At 54.3% G+C, this 22,277-nt stretch overlaps 1 protein-coding gene across 8 annotated transcripts in view; it reads right to left on the bottom strand.

Moving 5' to 3' along the window:
* PPP1R12B (protein phosphatase 1 regulatory subunit 12B) overlaps positions 1-22,277 on the bottom strand; it is a 172,094-nt gene that overhangs the window by 9,808 nt on the left and 140,009 nt on the right. For all 8 annotated transcript variants that reach the window (XM_047754849.1, XM_047754851.1, XM_047754850.1 and 5 more), the window contains 5 exons: positions 9,721-9,737; positions 5,700-5,820; positions 4,548-4,652; positions 2,676-2,726; positions 1,675-1,725 (listed from right to left, as the gene is read on the bottom strand). In XM_047754849.1, coding sequence (XP_047610805.1) covers positions 1,675-1,725; positions 2,676-2,726; positions 4,548-4,652; positions 5,700-5,820; positions 9,721-9,737 — 345 coding nt within the window. The remainder of the gene's footprint in view (positions 1-1,674; positions 1,726-2,675; positions 2,727-4,547; positions 4,653-5,699; positions 5,821-9,720; positions 9,738-22,277) is intronic.

The following is a 22,277-nucleotide window of genomic DNA, read 5'->3' as shown; positions in this document are numbered from 1 at the left end:
AGGTCTGAGCACCTGCAGAGACCCAACAGGGCACTGGCCCTCAGTTCAGCTGGGTCCCGGTGTGAGCAGATCTGGCCACTGAGCAAAGACACCCCCAGAGGGTGTCGTCTGGAAGAAGAGCTCGAAAGCTGACCAGGCATCTCCCTATCCCCCAGAGGCCGATGTTTGAGTCTGTGTATCTGACGCCTCTGCCCCAAAGAAGGTCCAGACATAAACAACCCAGAGTCGGCCAGCAGATGGCTGGCATGCTCCTGGGGGTGCGGGGTAGTGCCCAGGTGAACCAGCTGCAGCTCCTCCCCCATGGCTGTGTAACTGGCAGTGCAGAGCGAGGGCAGCTGATGCAATGAATGGATTTTTTAACTCAAAAAAAAAAAAAATCTGTTTCCAATTGGTTCACCTATTGGCTTAGGGCTAAACAGTTTGGCCTGGGCTGCTCTGAAAATGGCAGGACTCAGGGCTGATGGGAGCCCTGAGTCTGAGCTCCATCAAAGAAAGACAGGAGCTCATGACCTTGCTCACCAGTCTGAGAGGCTAAGGGTTCAGAGGTGCACCTGCGCAGCCCACAGCGCCGAGGGCAACCTGAGCCCGACAGGCCCAGCGGCTCCCCTCAGGGATAACGCCTGGCCTCATGCAGGGCCCAGGGCAAGACAGTCCCTGGCTGGGGACGGCTGCAAAGCCCCAGCTGGGCCCTATTTAGGTCCCGAGAAGCATCCGGAACATTTCCCAACAGAGGGTACAACTCCCAGGCTTCAGAAATGGAGGGGCCCCCGTGCCACCGAGAGCTGCAGACTCACTGGCCAGCCGTGTACAAGCTGCACTCCAGGGAGCGCCTCCTAGGGCAGCAGGCAGCTCTGCAGGTGCTTCCCTCACCATGGGGAGCGCTGACCGCCAGCCGCTCTGTGTCCTGCTGCTGTGGGTCAGCTGGGGAGGCACCGGGTGTCACCTGCCTATACCCCCCTTGCACGCAGGCAGGGTCACCTGGGGCACGTCCGCCCTGGCTCTGCGGCCACACAGAGTGACAGATTCTGGGTGCTGGATCTTGTGTCAATTTGGACCCTCTCAACCGCAAGAAACTCTTCCCAGGCCATGGGAGCAAAAGGTCCCAACTGCCCCTAAGGGCCCCTCCCACAGAAAGAGCTCTGGGAAGCCTCCCAGTGCTTCTGGTTCCCAGGAGAGAAACCCACGTTTCACCAGGTGAAGATGCGTCTAGAGAGAAATGCTGAGCAGATGCCCAGTGACCACGGGCACAGCCCTGTACAGCAGCCCAGATACCAGGTCCTGAGAGGCTCCCGTGCTCAGACTGGCCCATGTGGAGGGATAGTCACTGCAGGGCCTGGGGGCAGGTGTGTGCGCATGTGCCAGGGACGGCTGGATGTCACAGGTGGGCTGGGGAATGAAACTCACTGCAGAATGACTCCAGCCACATTCCTCCCACAAAGGGGAGGTCTTGGCTGTGCCCGGGCTCCTCCCGGGAGGCCGAAGCTAGACCCTGCTGTCGCAGCTCAGGCGGCCCCTGAGGGTGAAGCCGAGGCTCAGAAACCTTAGCTCAGGCTGGCCTCCAGCCCAGGGGAACCTGTCCCCTTTGTTCGCCAAGCGCCTAGGGGCGCAGTCTCACCCCATCCCCCACCCGTCCTGAGCAGTGGAGTGCGCATGCCGCCTGCGGGCCTCCTGTACCTTCATCTCCTCCTCCATCTCCGACATCTTCCGCTCCAAGGCTCGCCTCTCCTGTTCAAAACAAGGAGATGATTCGGAAGGGAGCTGAAAATCCGTGTCCCCATCTCTGCCCCCAGGTCCAGCCGCCAAGAGATCAGCAGCCTCGTGGCTCAGGCAAACCCCAGCCGGCTGGAGGGGCTGGAGCACCATGGGTCCCACCCAGATAAAACCACGTCATCTCATTTCCTGCCAGATGGTTCCAAGACTCGCTTACATGCATCAGACTTGGACCAGGCTGCCTGGAGCCCCTCCGTAAAAGTGCCCAGGAGCCTTGCTGTCTATTAACAAAGTGGGGTCTCCAGTGATGCCCCCCAAATTCCTAGGAGCTGCTGCTCCAGTGTCAGGGGGAGGCAGATGTCTCTGCCAATGGACAAACAGCAGCCTCCCCCCAAGCTCACTTCTCCCCGACACCTGACTCCTGACCGAGCCGGAACCCAGTGCTATGGGATGTAAACAAAACTGAGCTGCTTTCCAACTAGATAGGAACGTACGACATGCCTAGATCAAGTCAGAGCTGAGTTCACCAATAAATCTACTTTTCCCAAACCAAGAACGTCAGGAGGGGTCAGCGGCTGAGCCAGAGGCCGCTCTGTCGGCTCACGTTTCAAGTCCTAAAACCTGTTCCAGCGGCACTGGGCCCGGCTGTTCCCTCCTGTTCTGTTCTCAAGGGGCAGGCAGGCCTCGGACCCAATACACTGCAGCAAGTGGGAGTGTACAGGTCTGCTTACCCGGGGTGGCCTCTGGAGGCCCTGCCACCCCACCGAGCCTGGGCCAGGGGAGAGGCCTGAACTCTGAGGAGTTCACAGGACTAGCAACCAAACCACTGTCCAGAATCCCAGAGAGAATGGTCATTAAGCTGAGGATGGACCGTGTGGAGTCTGCCTTCTTCAGAAGGGCTCTGTGGGCACGAACAGCACAGAGACGCCCGGAGAGAGGGGCCGGGCTGCGCCACCCACACGTACCCGCTTCTCCACGTCCAGCACCGACGACCGGTCAGAGGTCTTGTCCTGTTTCTGCGGGTGCAAATGAAGGAGCAGTTGTGACTGGAGCTGTCTCAGGGCCGGATGGCCAGCCTAGCCCACTCCCGCCGGACGTCCAGAAGCAGCTGTCGGCACAGCAGGCCCAGCGCACAGGTCTGACAGGCCGCTAAGCCTAACATTCCCTCCACATTTACGGGGTTCCCGCCAGGAGAGCGAGGCGGCAGGGGCACTCCCGGAAATTCGACAGGGTCTCGTCGAGTACAAAGACTTAGCCCTCATACACCACACTCACACATGCACATCCCACATGCACATACAAACCACACACACATGTACACATGTGTACACATACCACACACACACACCACACTCACACATACAACACACACATGCACACACATATACTCACACACGCACAAACACACCCCACACTCACATGCATGCTCACACCTCAAGGGTGACTACCTTCTCCCACCTCACCGCCCCTCCCCAACTCTAATCCTGCAGCCTGAGGAAGGCTCCAGGTGCCCTTCTGAGCAAGCGTCCGGCTCTGCTCCTTCTGCGCTGGGCACGGAGGCTGTGGTTTCCACTGGGGCTGGGCTCTCGGGGCCTCAGGGGTCCATTTATGGGCCTGCCCTGCTCTGACCAGAATACGTCCACTCTTTCTGTTTTATCCTCTGGGCTTCCCGATTAAATAAGATTTTTTTTTTTTTTTGAATAAAAGGTTAGAGTTTTGTCTTAGGTCTTTGGCTTTCAATATGAATTTGCAGAGGGGCTATCAAGATTGAGCTGCCCCTCTAGCTATAAAGATAGCAAAGGGAAGAACAGCTTCAGGGTCACCCTGAGCCCCTCTACCTCGGCACATCAGGCCTGGGCGCAACATTTGACCATCAGTAGACATTTCGTGATGACAGAATGACTATTTTTATTTCCAACACCAGGCACAGAAACATTTAATAAATACAGACATCATGCTAGTCTTCCCGCAGAGGTTTCTTTCTTTTTTTTTTTCCCCCCAAAATTAAGTAGCAGCCAGAACCAGCAGTAAGACGTGGATTTCTGGCTCCTGTCCTGGGCTCTCACCTTCTGGTCTGAAGGTCACAGCGCCTGCCTTTGCCTGAACCGCTACAAGCAGAAGGAAAGGGCAGCGGCGGACACAGCAGCTGTGCCGCTTAGACCTCCAGGCCGAGCCTGAGCCGTGGTCTCACTGAGTTCACAGCCCAGAGAACTGAGCCAGTTCACTCGGACAAAGAATGAGATGTGTCTTGTGCTGGTGGAATCCTAGCCCCCTAGAGCTTGAGGGGGCCTTTCAAGTGGAAACCGCGTCCCCGTGAACCGCCCCCCGCAGCTGTGCGGGCTGACGGGCCCTCCCTCCGTTGTCCTGCCAGACAATTCCATGTTTGGTAAACAGCACGTCTTCTGAATTCAGTAACTTGTATTTGGCAAAAGCTAAGTATGTTCCGACACACCCAGTGAAGCAGTTGGCTAGAAAGTCACTGCTCTTCCCCAGCGACCCAGGCTGCTCTGACTGTGCGATCCCTGCGCTTGCTCTCGGCCCTGAAGCCTGGACCCCAAGGGTCAAGGGATGCGCTGTCGGAGCTTCTGCGGGGTGGGGGTGGGGGCGGGGCGGTGTGCAGACAGCTGGATGGCAGGAGGCGCTCATACACACAGTCTGTTCCTCTCCGACTGAGAAACGAGCAGCTAACCCATACTATTAATCCCTAGCACTCAGGCCACCAGGAATTGTCCATGGAGCCATCAATTTCCAGGTTTACGTCAAGTGCTGTTTGAACCCCCGAGTCAGGCCCTGGCCAGGGCCGTCCTGCCGACTGCCCGCCCGTCCCCCTGCCTCACCTGGGCCATCTTTTCCAGCTTGGCTTTCACGTCTGTCAGCTCCAGCTGGGCCTCCTGAAGTTTTGTCTTCAGTTTCTGGTTTTCCGCCAGGGCACTCTCATACAGCTGAGGGAGGGGAGAGGGGCTCAGGTCACCCACCCGGAGGCTCCCGGAACTACTCAGTGTCGCCACACGCTGGTGGTGACACTCCGCACCCAGGATCACCGCCCCAGACTCCATGCAGGCCGAGGGTCGGTCGGCGGGGAAGACCTGGGTGTTGCAGACAGAGGACGCTTCCAACTTCCGTCTCCTGCTGGGGGGGGGGGGGGGGGGCTCTGCACAGCTTACAAATGTGCTTCCCACGCAAAAGAGATTTGTTTTTAAGAGCCGCCCTAGCGTGCGTATTGATTTAAGCCAAATTCTGCTTAACAAAACATAAATAAAACAAACATTTTTTTTTTTCTTTTTAGGGCTGCATCTGTGGCATATGGAGGCTCCCAGGATAGGGGTCTAATTAGAGCTACAGCTGCCAGCCTATGCCACAGCCACAGCAACGTCAGATCTGAGCCGAGTCTGCGACCTACACCACAGCTCATGGCAAATGGGATCCTTAACCCACCAAGCCAGGCCAGGGATTGAACCCGTAACCTCATGGTTCCTAGTGAGAGTGCTTCCGCTACGCCATGACGGGAACTCCCCAAAACAAACACTTCTTAACGAAAAAGTTTTTTTTTCTGGCATCTCAAGCCCTTGAAGGAAGGTTCTGGGGCTGGTCCCTGGAGCTGGGTTCCCTGCTGCAAGAACCATAAAGCGATGTAAATCCTCTAAACCAGATTTTTATTATTTATCATCACCAAGAGGTATCTGGTTGATGCTGACAGGACCTCATTAAAGCACGTGTTTGCTAAAAACATCAGAGTCTACCGAGTGGTCCTGCGGGGCCCAGACAGTGCTGCTTTTTCTCCCCGTCTATGATTCTAGACCCTCCCTGCTCCTTACGCCTCTAACTGTCCCGCCAGAGGTGCACTGTCCAGCACGGATGACCACAGGAGGGCCTCTCTCAGCGGGATGGGGACCGCGGGGGCTGTTCCTATTGTCCTGGAGCACCTTTCTGCTGCCTCCCCACCAGGGGGCCTACGTGCCCCACCCCACACTCAGGGGCCCGGGGCCCACCTTTTTATAGTCCCTGCCGCTGTCCTCCTCCGCGCGGCCGGTCAGGGAGGCGAGGCGGGCCTCCCGGCGGGCTCGCGCTGACGCCCGCTCCCCGCCGGCCTCGCTGCCTCCTGATTCCAACCTGCAGGAGATGCACAGGGTGATGTAGTTTTGGAGAACAGAAAGGAGGCTGGATCGCACGTTTCCGAGGAGGCGCCTGGCAGCTCTGCCAGGACGCCTCGGCCGCGACGCCGGGCGGGAAAGGGGCTAACTGGCAAGACGGGCGGTCTGGGCCTACGTGCTGACTTAAACCTCGGAGCTTTTCAAACGAGTTTAGGGCTGAGCAGCTCCCTCGAGAATGTGCTTTTAAAAGCAAAGGTGGGGGGTCTGGGCTGGGTGTATGCACACGGAGGCGGAAGGAATGACTGGCCAACAGGGACCTGTATCCTGTGATGACCCGTGTGGGAGAGAACCTGAAAAAGAATGGAAGTGAGGACACCTCTGACTGACTCACTCTGCCGTAGGGCAGAATTAACACCACACTGTAAATCGATGTGCAGGCCACCAGTGTGGCCCTAAAAAGAAAAAAAAAGTTTTACTGACATATGTGGTACACGGAGGTTCCCAGGCTAGGAACCAGTCCAGTTCATGGCAACGCCAGGTCCTTAACCTACTGCGTGAGGCCAGGGATCAAACCTGTGTCCTCATGGATGCTAGATGGGTTCATTAACCACTGAGGCACGAAGGGAACTCCCTAAAAAATAAGTAAAACCGAAAGAGCCTTGGGTGGCAATGGCTCTTTGAAAACAAACCCAGAGGACTGTCAGTGAGGCAGAACCACGTGGCCCTGGAGCTCTGGGCGGGGGCGAGGAGGGGGCACATGCCGGCAGGCCAAACACTCCCAGGGCGCCACCCCAGTGCCAAGAGAGCTGGCCTTCCCTCTCGTCTGGCCCCACATCAAGAGCGCTGCGCCTGTGGTCAGGACCTGACATCCTGCACAGCCGAGCTCGTGCTACTGGGGACGGTGGTCTTCCAGCCTTGGGACTGGTGAGTGGAAGGGCGTCTCAGCCGACGTCCTGTTTAAGTGGATGCCCATCACCCTCGTCCTAAACACTGGTCTGTATTTTCCGGGACTTTGCTCCTTCTAGTCTAAAATGTGGCCTGTGAAACTGCTACATACAAAGCAGCCCTGCAGAAGCGGGACGGTCTGAGGAGGCACGGCTGTGGGGCTTCTGCCTGACATTTCTGTCCCGTGGCAGCTAGTGTGGGGGGCGGCGGGGGGAGGGGGGGAGGACTAGATACCAGAAGAGGCAGAGGAGCAATTAAGGGTGATGTGGGCGGGGGCACGCTCCTAAGGACACCAGGGGCTAAGTCCTACAGCAGTTCCCACAACAGTCTTTTCTTCCTATTCTGAAAAAGGTCTGGGTAAAGAAAACCTCTTTGCTGGAGTTCCCGTCGTGGCTCAGTGGTTAACGAATCCGACTAGGAACCATGAGGTTGCGGGTTCGATCCCTGCCCTTGCTCAGTGGGTTAAGGATCCGGCGATGCCGTGAGCTATGGTGTAGGTTGCAGACGCGGCTTGGATCCCCGCGTTGCTGTGGCTGTGGTGTAGGCTGGTGGCTACAGCTCCGATTCGACCCCTAACCTGGGAACCTCCATGTGCCGCGGGAGCGGCCCCAGAAATGGCAAAAAAACCCCAAAAACCAAAAACCTCTTTGCTGACTTTCCTGATTGCAAAAGCAATACGTGCTTGCTGAGAAATTTAAGCCCTGGCACCCTATGTCTAATGAAAAGTGAGTGGGGGTCACCCCCGAGTCCTGCCCCAGAACCACCACCACTCACAGGTTGGTTCACGTCGTGGCAAAGCCAGTGTTTCTGTAATAAAATCGGAGCAGCCTGATGCTGCCTCATGCCTCGCCCTGCCCTCCCCTCCCCTCTCACTACGCCACAGGCAGGGCAGGGTGCTGTGGGAGCAACGGCAGCCTCGCTGCATGGCCGCACGAGAACGGCATCCTCGAGACTCGCACACACACCAGGATTTTTTAACTCCTTACAAATAATGCTACAGTGGGAAGACTCATCTCCAAATCTTGTGTTTTTGTTCAGTTATTTTCCTGGGATAAAATCTGAGCAGTGGAACGGCTTGGTCAAGGGGCAAATACATTTTAGATATTGGTCTATGTGTTGCCACACTGCCCTTTAGAGAGGGTCCTTATCCATCCGACAGGAGAAATATCTTCCTGTTGTCAGTTTGAACATTTTAAAATCGTCCTGGTCTCTGGTTATTTATCTTAGTTTCTGAATCACCTGTTGTAGCCTTTGTTAATCTTCTGCCTGTTACACTGCAGACCATCCTATATACAGTAAGGCTTTCAAAACTATCTAATGTAGGTTGCAAAAAAATTCTTCCCATTTTTTGTCTCTGTGTCTGGTACCTTTTACTAGCAGAAAATTTTAAATTTTGTGTAATTAAAATGGACAAGTTTTGGAGTTCCCTGGTGGCTCAGTGGGTTAAGGACCTGGCATTGTCAATGCTGTAGCTCAGGTTAAGCTGTGGCTTGGGTTCAATCCCTGGCCCCAGAACTTCTGCATGCCACAGGTGCGGCCAAAAAAGGGACAACTTTTACCTTTGTGGTAGTCTATATAAAGATTATAATTATTCTCTTCCACTTTATTTACTTACTTTTTTTAGGGCCACACACGTGGCATATGGAAGTTCCCAGGCTAGGGGTTGAATTGGAGTTGTAGTTGCTGGACTACACCACAGCCATAGCAATGCCGGATCTGAGCCGTGTCTGCAACCCACATCATAGCTCACAGCAACGCTGGATCCTTGACCCACTGAGCAAGGCCAGGGATAGAACCCCTGTCCTCATGGATCTTAGTTGGGTTCATTTCCACTGTGCCACAAAGAGAACTCCAATATTCTCTTCCATTTTTGGAGTAAAATTTTTTTCTTTTAAAAACTGTAATCCCTCTGAAATTTGGTGGGTTTTTTGTTTGTTTTTTTCTAGTATGGCTTGAGAGAGGGATCTAGATTTCCAAGTCAGGTCACCGTCCCACTGGTCACTTACTGAGTAACCTTCTCTGCACTGAGTTGGAAAGTCGCATGGACTTCTGGGAGCCACCTGGAAGGTTGTGTTCCATCAACCTTCAGTATCTCACTGTCTTAATCACTACAGTTGTATAGCATGTGTTGAAGTCTTTAGGGAAATTTCAAAAATGGCCATTATAATGTAACAAAACTCACAAAAAATTAACTATAGGAAAACACCACTCTCCACCAATTTTGTAGAACAAATTTTCAGCTGGGTTAGGTGGCGATTATATTTATCCTCAGCTGGTACCTGGTGAGAGGGTAAGCAAAAGCAAGTTTGTAAATTTTAAAATATGTCTCTCAGCTCAATCACTGGACAAGTTGTAAGACTCAACCTTCTAACATTCTTCATCAGAGGAGCAGCGGAAGTCAGGGGCTCTGCTTTTGGCTGCACTGTCTCTGTTATTTTGGTCTCATCCTTTGACACCGTGTGCGGATTACCGAGGATCATTCCTCCAACACTGAGAGGATGCTTTACCTTTTCAGCGGCTGCTAAGTGGGTCTTCAGCCCAGGCCCAGGGACTGTGTCGGGCCCACTGCTGAACCACGGGGTCTGCTCGGCGGTGAAGGCCCTGAACCAGGAGCAGGCTACCCGCCTCATCCCTCTGCTCCCCTGACAGCACCTGCTACATCCTACTGAAATGGTCTGTCTGTCCAGGTGCTCACTGGGGCAAGGACAGCATCTCATTTCTGCCTCCCTGGCACCTGGCACAGAGCCCGGGACAGGTGCTCCAAGGAAACCAATGTAGAGGGAAGGGCTCAGAGTGACCCGAGTGGGAGCCTCCCTGTAGGCAGGAGACAAGGAAGGTGGGAACTGCTGCGCTGGCTGTGGAACGAAACAGATGGGGGGTGTGGAAATGCGACAAACTACAGGAAGCTGCGTGCAACCAGACATGCACCGACTCACAAGTGCGAAGCATGCACATAAAACAGGGAAGTTCTTACCTAGAAAGTCTGTCATGCTAGAGAGGGGAGGAGACAAACAAAAAATCAGCATTAGCAAGGGACGGATGGGTATCAATTCCATTTCAACGCACTTTTCAAATCAGATGTCTCAGCTGGTGTCCGTGACCCACTAGCCGCAAGGGAATTAAACTGGAATTCAGCAACATGTAAAAGGACTGCCTCCCAAACTGTTCTGTGAAGCTGCCTCTCTGCTATCCTCCTTCAGCTCACAGACCCCCAACCACCGCAGTGGCTGAGGAGAGGCCCGGCTTCCCTGGCGCGGGTTGCTAGAGACGCTGAAGAGGGCAGACCAGGGGCTCATCCTGGTCTCAGGATGGTGTTAACAACACGCCAAGGATAAGAAGAGGAGGCTTACAGATCTGTGGGCTCCGTTACCTACGGCCACTGCAGACGGCAGCCACTGAGAATGTCTCACATCGATTTTTAATCATAGATGACCTCTACCCTCTTATCTCCACTTTTGAAAAAAGGGAACTCAGGCAAATTAAAACTCAGTTGATTTGAATATATCGAGTTTTGTCTCTAAGAGGTGTTAAAGAATAGCAAAATCCCCTGGAGCTCCCGCCATGGCCTAATGGGATCGGCAGTATCTTGGGAGTGCTGGGACGCGGGTTTGATCCTGGCCCCGCACAGTGGGTTAGGGATCCGGCGCTGCTGCATCTGTGGCTTACTTAGTTCGCAGCTGCAGCTCAGATATGATCCCTGGCCCGGGAGCTCCATGTGCCACAGGGCGGCCCATAAATAAACAAGTAAATAAACCAACCAACAAAATCCTCAAGGATCGACAAGAGAAAGAGGACGAGAAACCAGGCCCCGAGAGCCCACAGCTGGGCAGTGAACCCCTGCACTTCTGGGCATGACTGGTGACCCTGCTTTGTTGACCCTTGGGCAGCGTGACACCACACCAACGCCATCCCAGGAAAGGGTGACAGCACCGAGGCTGGAGGAACAGACCAGGCAACCTTGCTGAAGGTGGCTCTTTCCCATGGAACTTTCCCCTTCAGTCCGGGGCTTACTCCTCAATGCCCTTGCACACTTGCCAGACGCCCTCAGCCTCACCTCAACCTGGCAGATTCTTTTTCAACAGACCCAGGGCCGGGCCTTCCTCCCAGTACTGCAAAGGTCCCCTGTGCTTGTCTTCATTCATTGGCTTTTGAATGAAGACAAGCCCGGTCGCAGACGGAGGCATCCTAAGAAAAGCACGTGCTGTGTCTTTAACATTCTCACACATCCCTGCGGAACCCCCTACGACGCCTACGAAATCTGGAGTTCAGGAACTCCTGTCTCATGCTGATTGATGAACACTCCACGCTGTCAATCACTTTATCAACCTTAACTAAGGGTTCTTGCCTTTGACTGGAAGGCTTCCGTCAAAAGAAACTCCATTTTAATCATGTCTCCAGAATTCCTGGATAAAATCGCTCCAGGTGCACTGGGGGTGCTGAGGCTGCACCTGGTGGCCACGCTTGCTTGCCAGCTCTGGGGTCAGAGCCTGAAGGCGCCCGCCTGGGGTGAGTGTGTGTGTGTGTGTGGAGGGGTGGCTAAGGCTCACAGCCCAGGAAGACTGTACACTGAGACTCGCCCGAGACCCAAGCATACCTGAGGCTGAACTGTGCACCAGCAAATGCAAGGGACTCTGATTTCAGGGCCCACAGGGAGGCACCAGGAGGGAGCAGCAGAGAAGCTGCATGACAGAGAGGGAGACCTTGAGGACGCGATAGTGTGTGGACAGGGAGGGAGGGCGCAGAGGAGCAGTGGGACCCCTGGGGCCTGACTTCCTAAGACGCAGAGAAACACACACGTTTAAGAACAGGTTGCTAGGGGAGGGGTCCCTGTGGTCCGTCCACCACCTCACTCCCTGTTCACAAGCGGGGGCCGCAGGCCAGAACACAGGTGCTCAGCAAGCTTCTGACGACCCTGGGCACCAAGATCTTGGACCAGGCACCCTGGCTCTTACATGGGACAGTGACCAGGAAGTGCACCCTGCAGGCTGGTTCCCCCCCGACCCTACCCCGCCACCACTGCTGTGGCTGGGGGAGGAGAGCAAGTGCACCTGGACCTGAGATGGACACTGAGCTCACAGGCACCCAAATGCCCTCCAGAAGCCCGTCTATACTTGTGCCATCACCCTGTGGGAGGGCCGTGCAGGACAGCCTCGTAAAGACGGCACCCGCGCCCTCGCCAGGCCACTACTTGCAAGCAGAGGGGCTGCCTCGTGCCTCCTCCGTGCGCCCCTGCTGAAGCACAAGCCCATCTTGGGGGGCTGTGCACACACTGAGGTCTGAGTAAGCGACCCACAAGCCGTGTCCACCTCCTGACGTGGTTCTTCCTCAAACGTGGGATCTCACTGGAAGGTGCTCTGACCTCCCCTTGGTAAGTGCCTGATTTGCTGGGTAGCATTTCAGCTACGTCTCCAGCCATAAATGCTGCTGTCTAGACTCTGGCACCTGCCTCTATAAGAACTAGCTTTCCTTTCTTTCTTTCTTTTTTTTTTTTTTAAGTTTTATTGAAGTACACTTGATTTACAAGGTTGTGATAATTTCTGCTGTGCCACCAAGAAGCCGCTTTTCTTTTCACTAAGAGGGAAACGGCCTCATCTCAACCTTTAGCCACCATGTGCCCATCAGAGCACATCACCATCGCCACTGATTTCCTCCCGTGAGCATGACACACCCCCGACCTTTCCACTTGGGATGGTCTGAAGCGTCACACCCGAGAGAGGCCTCAGACAGACACACGGCAGCCTCGAACGCTGTGTGTGACGCTGGCCTCTACCTCCGAAACCCAGGCAAAATGAGAACAGGCATGAGCCACAAAGGAGAGGTGAGCGGGACCATCAGAAAAGCCCCTGCTTCCTGGACAGGAAGGGCAGGGTCCCAGCTGTCCAACAGCCCCTCGAATCCCGAAGCCGGCCCGCGGGGAGGCAGGCCGAGGGCGCTCACATGCGCTGACTGCCGCCCGAGAGGCCAAGGACACGCACATCGCTGCTCACCGGGAGCAAAGCCAGTGGCGTGGTCTGTTGCTTGTCACATTCTTTAGGCCGTCAGGATCTGTGGCATCAAAGTCTTTGGGGTGAACTTTATCAGAGGTGGTGGCGAGTGGCTGGTAGACAAGGCAGGAGAGTGTCACCTGATCAAGGTGTCAGAGGAAACAGGACTCCCTCTGGGGCAGTCCTCGCTCTTGCGACACTGACTCCCAGAGCTCCCTGGAACCCGCAGGCTCTGCAGCACTGCCTTGGGGGGCCAGCCCGGCTGCGGCCTGGGAAGGGCCCCCCGACCTTTCAGAGCAGAGCGCAGACCTCGCCAGACAAGCCTGGGCTGCAGCAGAGGTCACCATACACCAACGGCATCATCTCACAGAAGGAAGACACCCGGGGTTTCTAAAGGAGAAGGGGTTCTCGTTTTAATAGAAATCAGCCTGAGAAGAAAGTTCTCGGTGGCTGGAAGGCAGCTGATTAGTACACAGGACTCGGTTCCCTGGCCTCTGATGTCACGTGTCCAGAAACGACTGTTTTGCTTGGCTGCCTGGTATCCTAGATATCCCAGTGTTTGGTAAGCTTTAGGGAGAAGAGTTTGGGTTTCTTGGGAAAAAGGAGCAGAGCTGCTGAACCGGGGAAGACTTGACTCGGCTCCCAGGCAGCACAGCTCCTGCCATCCTGACACTCATCCAGAACAGCTGCCGCCCCGCAGGGGAGCCGAGCGGGAGTCAGGCAGAGGGTGGCTCGCCAAGGTGTCTCAGGCCAGGGAGCCAGTGAGCGACGTCGTGGGAGGTGGGGAACAAAGGCTGCGTTCTCCTGAGAAGAGTCTAAGAGTCAGCCGAGTGGGGAGCAGGCAAGGAGGCCAAGCAGTCGGCCTCCTGGAGGCCTGGGCACTGCTCATCCACGTTTTGGGGGGCCCACCTCTCCCTGTGAGCTCCCTCCCTGGAAAACTGCAGTTACTCTTGCAGCCAGGTCTGAATAGCTTATCTGCACCGAGGACACCACTTAAGTCAGAGCAGGCCCATCTTCCATCCAGGCTGCAGGTCAGGCACAGGCTCCAGTCAGCACATCTTGGGAGGTGTGTCCACTAAAGCCCGTGGTCCCACCATCTCCCGCAGACAAAAGGTGTGATGGCCATAACAACGGGGCTCTGGTGCGTCTCAACCAAACGGAAATTGTTCCAGAAAGGAATTACTTGCACAGCTTTTCTGGCCCACTTGGGGGCCACAGACGGTGTGGACAGGGCCTGCAGCAGCCTGCACAGACCAAAAGCAGCTCAGAAACCGCCATGAACTCAGAAAATAGAAAAGAAGAAAGATGAGCCAGAAAGACCGTAGTTTAAAAAATGGTCCCAAACCAAGAGGCAAGCAAGCTCCTTCCTTTTATACCTCCTGAAATTCTCCCATAATCATCTCGTTGGCTGGGGCCTGTTTCTAATAAAAGAACAGAGCGAAGATCACCATTAATTCACAGGGTGACCCTGCAAGGGGACAGCACCCAGGCTGCTTTTGATTTGACAAATGTGTAGGGCCCTCAAAACACCAGAGACCGGCTTAGAAAAATCCCACAAAAGCTTTTAACTGGAAGTTATCGGGAGTTCAGGAAGGCAGATAATTAAAACCAAACTCTGTTGACCAAGTTTAAAATAAAGCTGTGGCTGGAGAAAGCTGGGCCCAGGGGAGAGGAGCAAAGGACGTCACGCATCTACGCCAGGACCGAAACGAGCGTTAACTCTTGTTTCCTGGGAGTCAGGGCCTGACCCACAGCGATGGGAAATGTCTCCAGTTTCTCACTTCCCCAAAGAAGGCTGGAGCAGAAGGAACATCTGGCACCTCGTTCTGGCGCCCGGCTGAGAGGGGAAACCCAAGCTGCTCTGGGAAGGCCCCTCACGCTCGGGGTGCGGGCACGGCTCGGCGAGGACCCATAGCAAAGTGGCCGTGCCCGGAGCTCACTGAAAAGTGATTTCTAACCTTTGAGTTTAAGAATGGTTTCCTACGTTCACCTCAGAGACACGGGCTGTCTGGTCTTCTGCCACCTCAATAGCCGGGGTAGCGGGCTGGAGTGTGGGCAAGAACCTAGCTGAGTCTCTACTGTTCCAGTCGCATGCTTGGGGATCCTGGACCATCCAGAAACACACGGACGGCGGGGGATAAACCCTCCAAGATGCACACAAAGGTGTCACAGTAGGGGACAGAGATGCTGGGGCCCGTGTTAGGTGCCCCCTGCATCTGAACAATGAAGATCCCTGAGTATGCTCTTTACTGGACTAGTTCTCCTGAGCCGCTGGCACTGCCACTGGTGGTCTCAGTTTGCAGATCAGGAGCCCAGGCTGGCTCTGCCTCAACCCTGCTCAGGCTCTCGTGAGCGGCTCATCTGCAGCTCGGGGAAGACCCTGCTCTCACGCTCATTTAGGCTGAGGCCATGGCTGGGAGGCTCTCCAATCCCATTATCAGCCAGGAAAGCTCTCTGCTTTCAGGGCTGGCTGATTGGGTCAGTGGTGCCCAGAGCACCCCCTCATCACGTGTAGGGGGCCAGACCAGGCCATCTAAGTGAACATTTTAGGAAGTTCATTTCAAATGCCAGGAGGAGAGCCACCTTCCACCGCACAGCCTGCTGCCCTAACATGTCTGGGATGCCGTGGGTGCTTTGCTGTGCAGGCCTGAACCTTTCCTTGTGGATGCTTCTGGCTCCTGAAGAATTCTACACCTTCTGGAACTCACACAACATACCTACGGTACAAGGAAATATGTGAATATACTCGAGTGTCCCTGCAACAGCCAAGGTGAGCCTTTCTGTGTTTAACGACCAGCCCTGAAGCCTCGAGATCCAGAAACAACCTGCAGGCTCCGGTGTGGTCTGCCGGCCACCTTCCCACCAGGTGGCCGTGGCCGAGACCAGCGAGCTGCTCTAACACACGTGGCTCCAGCATGGGGGCCACATGGCCCACGCCGGACACTCGGCTTTGCTTTCCCGCAGCTCCGAGTCTGGGTCCACACAGCCCCGGGCAGCTCACGTAGACTCAGAACACAGGCCGGTGCGCCTGGGGCCCCAAGCACGGCCAGGATCTGCACAGAAGCCCCGGGTCCACAAGGCCAATGCTCTGGCCGTCCTCACACCTCTCCAGGCCCAGAGCCGGGGAAGAGGGAGATCTTCTATGGGGGGACCATCGTCACTCAGCAGCCCGTTTGGGTAGCAATTACTCTAACTCAGACCAGGTCATGAACCAGCCCCAGCAGAGGGGTCAGGGAGGCTCTCCAGCCCTCACGTCTCAGGACGGGGCCTCCGTAACACAAGGTGAAACCGTCTGCCTCTAGGTAAGTTCCACACAAGGCTAGGGACCGCCTCTGTCTTCTCCTTTTCTCTGTTCCCACAGGAGATATTAACTCACACGTTAGCCTTATCCACACGCCAGCACGCTGCAAGCAGTGGGGCACCCCAAAAGCCCTCCAGAAGTAGGATCTGCAGCGCCCGCCTCCCAGGGCCACTCGAGTCAGGAGCAGAGGTCAGACTGGGTCAGGCAGAGCCCTCCTGGTGCGCGAGGAGTGCCCAGGGGAGAGTGGACACCGCAGGACCTCAGAAAGCTTTCTGAAAGCTTTCAGAAAGGAAGGATGAGCACAGCTGTGAAGACGAGAGTGACCACGCGGATGCAGCCAGACCCCAGGCTTCCCGGTACAGCCGCGGAAATGGCCGTCGGGAGAGAGCAAGGCTTCTTGGAAGGGCAGCCCTTCCCAGAGCATCGGCCAGGGTCCGAGCTGGGGGGTCGTGAGGAGGGGGCCCGTCCTGCGTGACCTGTGGGCAACCTGGATGAGCTGGGACCCCGTCAGGTCTGCCGGCAGCTCTGAAAGGTCAGGGACTGGAGCTGCTTTGATTCTTCCATGAAATCTGACCTCTCAGACCCTCAGAAGGACCAAGGCTGCAGACGCACAAGGTGCTCAGGATTCAGGGGCTTTTACCTTTTGCTCCTAGAGAAAAACAGGGATTTGAACAGTGCAGACCTTTAGGAAAGGGGCACACTTGCAGGTTGTTTGATCTTTGGCAGGATAAAGACCCCTCAGAAATCCAGGCTCTTCTATTTCAGGACTTGTAACAATATGACAGGTCCTGAGCTGAAGGGCACGTTGTATCACCTGCTTAAAAGTTATAACTGACAGCATAAAAAGAGAGGAGAAATAACCTCACTTAAAAGGATCTACTTCTGGAGTTCCTGTTGTGGCTCAGTGGTTAGCGAATCTGACTAGGAACCATGAGGTTGTGGGTTTGATCCCTGGCCTTGCTCAGTGGGTTAAAAGATCTGGCGTTGCAGTGAGCTGTAGTGTAGGTTGCAGATGCGGCTCGGATCCTGTGTTGCTGTGGCTCTGGCGCAGGCCAGCAGCTATGGCTCCGATTCAACCCCTAGCCTGGGAACCTCCGTATGCTGCGGGAGCTGCCCAAGAAATGGCAACAAGACAAAAAGACAAAAAAAAAAAAAAAGATCTACTTCTGAGCACTTACAAATGGCTTTTGAGGACTATTTATTTTAAATACACTCACTAAAACTTTAGATTTTTGATTACAACCTCCAAGGGCACAGCACATCTTTTCTGCCTAGTGACAGTTTTAACATAGATACTTAAAAATAACAAAACCATACCTATTTTAAAATGATGCAAAATTCTGACTTGATCTAAATTGGTTTGTCTCTTCCTAAATTATTCTGTGAAATTTATTTTTCTTTCTTTTTCTTTTGGGCCTCGCCTGCGGCATGGGGAAGTTCCCAGGCCAGGGGATGAGCCCGGGCCACAGCAAAGACAATGATGGATCCTTAACTCACTGCACCACAGGGGAACTCCAAGTTTCTCCTTCTTTAAAATAGGCCTTATCATCACCGTCTCTCATTTCAAAGCAGAATTGACAGTCAGGAGTATTGGCAGTAGCTCGGGTGTTACGTAACGGGGACACCACAGCCTCCTGCTGCTGGCTCCAGCACCATGTTTAGGTGACCCCAGGTAACCACCAGCTCCCCCCTGCCTTGGTGTGCCCGTCAGTAAATGAGGGGGACCGTACCCTGTGTGTAAGGTGTCGACGTGTGGGCACCTGGCACAGGGAATGAATGCTCTGGGTCCCTCTGGCTTCTGTCGCCCAGGCCCTCTCATCCTCTTTGGTCCCCCACCTGCTGGTGCTTTGCTGGCTTGCACTCCAGGAAAGGGTTCTGACTCCGTGTAGATTCTGATAAGGCAGGCTAACTCCTACTTCCCCCTTTTAACCTGCAGACGTTTAAGGTCATTGCCTTACTGTCTGAGCAGCTGTGCCCTCTCCCAGATAACCAACACGTGAGGCTGATCCTGGACGTCCACGCAAGCTCTGAGCTCTGCCACCAAGATGCAGAAGCAGGGCGAGGCAAGGTACAGACACTGTCTCAACCTCCATGCGGCTAGATTGCTGCACTGTGTGGCCAGAGAAGGTAACTGGGCTCCGGGCTGCGATGGGAACCCTCCGGGGTGTGGATAGCCGCCACGGCCTGCATGACACAAGGGCAAGACCAGAAACAAACAGGACAAATGGCAGAGGAAAGCCAGCTCGAGCCTTGTCCCTCAATTTTCGGATGCTAAGCACTTGCTCACCCACGTATTAGGAGGCTGAGAAAAGAAGTGAGAAGCAACACTGAAGAACCTGGGAGCTTGTTCGGATGTGAGACACAGGGGTCGCAGGGGTCACGGCTGGTTACGTACTGAAAGTGAAGTTAGAACCCTAAACTCTTAGCCCAGTGGACTCTTTGGGACGGAAGCTTATCACTGTGACGTAAGGCTGACCAAGTACCTGCAGACAGTCACGAGATGTAAGACCCCTGTCTTCCTGCACGAGGCCCCAGCGGTGACTGGAGGGGGAGAGCCCTCCGATCTGCTTGCTGTCACCCCCCCGAACTTCAGTCCGCGTGCGTCCCTTGCGCTATACCGAGGCCTTGGGTTTAATCATGAACATCCGTGCTCACAGCCCACAACCTTCTCCTGAGCTTCTGCCCAACTACCTCCAGGAGAGCAGCATCCGAACGGTCCACAGCGCCTCCGACTCAGCCCGTCTCCACGTGAGCCCCTCTGCTCCCCTCCGCCAGTTAAGCTGTGGCCTGACAGTCCCTCCGAGTGGCCTAAACCGAAGACCTGAAGCCACCCCCGACCCCTTCTTCCCCGGCTCATCCCACCTCATCCTGTCAATTCTCTAAACAGCCAGATGCTCCTCCGGAGGACTGCCAGAGATTCATCTCTGCTCAGGCCCCACGGCTTCCCCAGGCCCCTCAGCCCCGGTGAGACTCCTCTAACAAGCCGTCCTGACCACGGCACCCGCCTCCAAGCTCTCGACCCTTCACCTGAAGGATAACCCCCCCAGGCCCTGGCCCCTGGATGGCTCCAGGGCAACTTCCTGCTACAATGACTGTACCTTAGCTCCTAGCTGCACACACCTGCTCTCCACACAATGCCACTCTCCCCACCGTGGCAATGTCTGCTTCTACCCTGTGTCCAGCGGGCTCAGGCCTTTCCCGCCTCGTGGAGCTCCTGAAACAGAGCGCCTGAGCTGACATACCTTATTGGCACATTCACGTCCCTCTGTGGTAATGCTCGAGTTCCTCTCTCATCTCCCAAGGAGGCTCCTGGTGCCCTGAGGGCAGGCTCTGAGTTCCAAGCCCACTACAGCCCCTTCCCCAGCAGATGCTCAAGGAGGACTGCAAGCAGGGTAGGTGGCCCTGGTGTCCACTCATTACAGAAGCAGCCTCTCTGGCACAAACCATCTCTGGTCTGGCTTAACCAGCCCCTCCATCTCGGATTCAGCTAATGGTTCCAAAAGCAGGAAAAATGCTTTTATGCCTATAGGTTCTGCTCCTCTTGCTCAGGAAGGTCCCTTGGACTCCAGAGTACTGCTTACTGGAGTTTCCGTGGCTCAGTGGTTAATGAACCCGACTAATGTCCATGAGGTTGCGGGTTCGATCCCTGGCCTCGCTCAGGGGGTTAAGGATCCGGCGTTGCCGTAAGCTGTGGTGTGGGTCGCAGATGTGGCTCAGATCCCATGTTGTCGTGGCTGTGACATGGGCCAGCAGCAACAGGTCTGATTCGACCTCTAGCCTGGGAACCTCCATATGCTGTGGCTGTGACCCTAAAAAGCCAAAACAAAAAACAAAAAACCCCAAAACAAACAAAGAGTTACTGCTTACTGACTTTTCTTGAGTGGAAGTGAAAAAACCAAACCCCAATAAACAAGCGGTTTTAATTAGAAGAATCATGGTTAACAGACTGCACCCGTAATCAGCATTACTCCCCCAGACAAATGTTTCTGGTCCCATAACAACAGGTTATAAAGTGGAGTCAAGAATGGATTTCAGACTGGAAGCGCCCAGCTGCAGGATGAGATGAACAAAGGATGAGGTCATACCCTAGAGAGCTGCTCGGGGCCGGGCGAGCGCGAAGGACGCACCCAGGAGGGAGGCCGACGCCGAGGTCTGGAAGGGAAGGGGCCGAGGACGAGCTCTCCGCAGCAAGCCCGTCCCCGGGTGCCGAGCAGGTGCACCCCATTAGTGTGCAGCGCTCATTCAAAACAGAACAAGGCGGTAAACTTTCCCTTTTATTTACATTAATGGCTGGGATGAAAAATCTGTGTGTTTTCTGTCAGGAGGTAGGTCCTGAAGGAATAACAATCCGGGTTAAACGGGAACAGTGCTACTGATCTTGGCTTACAGATGCAGGTCAAATCCTGGTATCATAAATACCAACCAATTCAAAGAAAATCTGCCTCGTTAAAAGATTCCCAGGGTTCAGCTGATGACCTACGTCAGGACTACTCAGTGTGATAAATATCAATGCAGCACTACAAGCTAGACACTCTCAAGTGTTGTGTTATCTCTGGATATGCTCTATATTGAAGAATGTTCTGTTAAATTAGCAAATGAGAATTTGAGAATATCGAACAATGATTACCTGGCTTTTGCTTTCAAGATGATTTTAAGATGCTGAATCAGAGTTCCCACTGTGGCTCAGTGGGAATGAACCTCACTCGTATCCATGAGGTTGTGGGTTCAATCCCTGGTCTTGCTCAGTGGGTTAAGGATCCGGCGTTGCCGTGGCTGTGGTGTAGGCTGGCAGCTGCAGCTCCAGTTCAACCCCTAGCCTGGGGACTTCCATATGCCGCAGGTGCGACCCTAAAAAGACAATAAATAAACAAATAAATAAAAATGCTAAACCATTTAAACTGACTGGTTTCTAAGTTAATAGAATTTATAAATTTGAGACCCCAATAACATTCACAATGGTTAAGAAGCAAAAAAGACCTGGACGTGTATAATATATTTGCAGTCCAGAATTATTACTATTTTTTATGTTGGAAAATCAGATCCAAAGGAAGCTTTTACACTAATTGTGTGAACTTGGCACCCAGGCAGTTGGTCACGTGAGAAGAGGCTGAGCCCTGGAATTCTCAAAAATAAACATCAGGTGTGGTTCCCATTAGATGCGGGCGTGACCTTGGAAGTTCTGCTTTCCTAAAAAATCAGAGATTAGCAGATCTGTCACTTAGGGAGCCCTCAATTTTCAGAGACAAAGTGACAAACTAGTGTGAACCCCGAGTGAAAGTCCAAAGAACTCCTAGCGGGTGGATTTTAAAACCATGTTTAACAGCATAATTTTGTGTTCAGAGAATGAACAATACTTATTTCAAAACTATGAAGTAGGAGTTCCCTGGTGGCTCAGTGGGTTGAGGAGCCCATGTTGTCACTGCTGTGGCTCAGGTCCGATACCTGGCCTGGGAACTTTTGGCACAGCCAAAAAAATAAAATAAAATAAAATATGAACTAGAGGAAGTAAACAGAAACCTTGGGTGGTGAGGACACGTACTGCCTTTCACACGTTAAGTGGTTATTTCACTGGGAAGATGTTAGTTGCATAATCTCTAGGCAAACTTCGGTTCCTACATTATTTAAAAAGGGTCATTGTTTTACTGAGTACAGAAACACTGAATTACATAACATTCAAAGTTTCAGATGCTGCTGGGAGTTTAACAGTGTGATAAGATACTTCCAGTTTTCTAATTGCTGAACAATCATCCTAGTGTTTGTTTTCTCCAGTCAGAATAAGCCCTGTGCAAGCTGCAGTTTACAGGCGGCCTCCTGAGCACCTGGCCAGGAGCAAGGTCTCCTAAATACTCTCCCATGTGAGCTGCCACCACTGGAAACTCCCTGTGAGGGGTTTTCCTTATGTGGAAGTGCTGAGTAGCAGGCCTGTCGACAACACTAAGCACAAGTCACAAACCATGCGCCCGTCCAGCAGGAATGGCTCCGCAGGAGGGCCTCTAGCACCTCTGCCCCGGCCCGGGGGCGGCAGCTCCACACGCTAGGGCTGCACCCAGTGTCAGGTGTCTGTCGATGCTGGGTCAGGACCTCCGCAGACGCCCAAGCTCTCGACTGCCATCTCTGACTCCGACACAGCCCTCACCTTCTGCATGAGACATGTGCTGCAGGCTGTGGACGAGGAGGGCCAGATCGGACCCTGCTCTCCCTGCCGAGATGCGGGGGGGACCACCGCTCTGCATCCCTCAGTGAACT

The sequence above is a fragment of the Phacochoerus africanus genome, chromosome 12 (assembly GCF_016906955.1).
Source record: "Phacochoerus africanus isolate WHEZ1 chromosome 12, ROS_Pafr_v1, whole genome shotgun sequence".
NCBI lineage: Eukaryota > Metazoa > Chordata > Mammalia > Artiodactyla > Suidae > Phacochoerus > Phacochoerus africanus.
This window is presented reverse-complemented; position numbering and strand designations above follow the sequence as displayed.